General features: G+C 19.1%; 2 protein-coding genes across 2 annotated transcripts; both read right to left on the reverse strand.

The window, feature by feature from the left end:
* Positions 1 to 753, reverse strand: PRSY57_0026100 (rifin; the record flags this gene model as incomplete). The annotated part of the gene is made up of 2 exons (XM_012904830.2): positions 1 to 537; positions 700 to 753. Coding segments are annotated over 2 exons (591 nt in total), but the record flags the coding sequence as incomplete, so codon positions are not given.
* A 1,949-nt stretch (positions 754 to 2,702) lies between these two features.
* Positions 2,703 to 3,020, reverse strand: PRSY57_0026200 (rifin; the record flags this gene model as incomplete). The annotated part of the gene is made up of 1 exon (XM_020114319.1): positions 2,703 to 3,020. A coding segment is annotated over one exon (318 nt), but the record flags the coding sequence as incomplete, so codon positions are not given.

Raw genomic sequence — 3,020 nt, forward strand, 5'->3', positions numbered from 1 at the left:
ACGTTTGACACCATCAACCATTAGAGCCGCATCAAAGTAGGTTTTTGGAGTAATGGCATTTTCCAATGGAAGACCAAATAATTTCTCTATAACTATTTCGTTTTTTAACTTATAAATTAGTGTATTCACCCCTATCGCATCACCCGCTTTTTTAGCGGCCGCAGCAATAGCAGAGATTTCCCAACCATATATACCTATTCCTCCTAATAATCCAACACTTGCTGCAACACCTCCTAACGCACACCCACATTTAAGACAACCTTTTTCTACTTTTTCTGCTAATGATTTGTCCATTTTATCTTTTTCAATAAGTTTTTGTATATTTTTATCACGTTCTTCTTTACGTTTTTCTCTTTTATCTTTCATGCGTTCTTCGTATTCTTCAAAACGTTGTGAGGTACGATCATCAAATTGTTCCTTCACTGATTTCATCTCCGCATCTTTCTCATAAATTGATGATTGTGTGTCACATGCACATAATGATCTATTGGTTTGTGTATGACGTCGTATGATGGATGGTTTATTTTTATTAGGTTTCTATAAAAAATATATAATATATATATGTATGTTATAATTAGTTGTTTTTTATTTTATATATTTGTAATAAATATATATATTGTATATTTACATATATTATAAAATATTACATATATATATATATATTTATAAATATTTGATTCGTACTTGATATGATGTTACCAATATATTTAATGGAAGAGCAATTAATAATATTTTAGAGTAGTGCAGTTTCATATTTATTGTGATATTTATATTACTTTATGATCAAAATTATAACAAAGTACATAAAATACTTAATTTTATTTTATTAAAATAATTACGTGTGTTTAATCCAAAATATTGTTATAGGCTTGTGTTATAATACATAATTATTTTCCCATTATATAAAAATATATTTTTTTACTGCAACCATATTTTTCCCTTTTATTCAGAACAGAAAAATATTAAAAAATAATAAATAGGAAGAAAAAAAAAATTAGTACAATAAAATATTTCCATATTATTGATAATTTTGAATTTTAATTTCTAATAAAATCTAATTTTCTATACTACAAATAAATTATAATATTAATTTTATTTTAATATATGTATATAAAAAATAAAACTATAGTTACAAACAACTTGTTTTTTTTTTGTAATTTAAATTATATATAAATGTGTAGAGAAATAATTGATAAAGGTGTATACCATATATATATAATAATAGCTCTTATAATATTTATCAAATAAATATAATTAAAAATAATATAATATAATTACTATTGTTGAAGTAACAGAAAAATTTGTTTTAAGTAATATTATATAATATTAATCTTAAAACTAATATAATAAAATACATTCCTATGTATTTTAATATTTATATTTTTTCATTTTGGTTTTTTTTAATTTTTTTTTCTTAGCGTTATTCTATGATAAAAAATTCTCTCTATTGTATCTATTATTTTATATTACTTAATTATGCTATAATAATTTATAAATATATATATAATAGGATATTTAAATGAGATGTATATTAGCTAATTATAAAATATAAATTTTGAATAAATTAGAAATATATTATTATTATTACAAGAATATAATTTAAAATATTTTCGAAAGATGTCACATAGTCATATACTGTATTTTATATTATTGTTTATAAATATAAATAATATAATTATAATATATTTATTTTTTTTATGTTGTAAACGTTACAAATATAAATTACATTTATATAGAATATCAAATATAATATATTATTTGTGCCATGAATAAGAAATTAATAGAATAATTACATTATAATAATAGTTTTTTTAATGTTGTACTTTTTAAAAATAAAGTTCTAGTAAATATTACTATTCTATAATATTAATAATAATAATAATTAAATCTTTATAATCATGTATAAATAGAAAAAATAAATTATATATATTAATTTTTAATATTTTTCAAGTTATTAATATTTATATATTGTTTCAAATTGTCTATTATATTAATTATATATATATTAGTATAGTCAAAAAAAACTGATATATATAAATATAATTATTTTAATACAATTATAATTATTATATATAATATAATATTACTATTTTATAATAATAATTATTGCATGATTAAGTTAATTTATTTATATTATAATGTGTTGATATATAGATATAACATGTTCAAAATGTTTTTGTGCTTAGTATATTAAATATATATATATATATATATACATAACATACGTTTTTTACTAATTTAATATGTTAGTATTTGGATTCTAAATAATATAATATATTAAATAATATATGAAGTGATATATATATATATATATGTTTGTTATATTCAATTATATAACATTTAATATCAAGTATTATATAAAGTATTATATATATATATATACATACCATATTTTATTTTCCTAAAGAATTATATATACCGACACGTATGAGTTTAGTATTTAATATATATATATTAAAAAAATATATCATTTATTAAAGAATAAAAGTCTTTGAAAAAAGAATAAAATTAATATAATAAATAAAATATTTAATACAATAAATGATCAAAAAAATTGACACATAACAAAATACATTATATATGTTCACTTAATACATATAAAAATATAAGCACTAAAAATAATGATAAAAAACATTTTACATTAAACTAATAATACCGAATACACAAAACTCTCTATCAAGAATAACATAAAATAATCATATCTATTCCTTTAATAATTTTGTGTATTGTTGTTTTTTATTCATTTTTTTTTTTCGTCGATAACGTAAAATCAAATAAATAATTACCAAAATTAAAACTATGACTACAATTGTAACAACAGTAGCAGTTATAGCAGTAGTTAAAGTACTAGTTGCATTGCCTGCTTGTGTCAATACATCTGCTTTAGCATGAGCAAAAGCTGCTTCAACTTCTCCAGTAAAGGTTTTAAGCGAAGTAGGTTTTTCAGCTATACTTTGTACTGCCGTGGAAAATAATGAATAAGTACCCTCATCAAAAAATGGGGCCCCCTTGCTATTTAT

This window comes from Plasmodium reichenowi (genome assembly GCF_001601855.1).
Source record: "Plasmodium reichenowi strain SY57 chromosome Unknown, whole genome shotgun sequence".
NCBI classification, from domain to species: domain Eukaryota; phylum Apicomplexa; class Aconoidasida; order Haemosporida; family Plasmodiidae; genus Plasmodium; species Plasmodium reichenowi.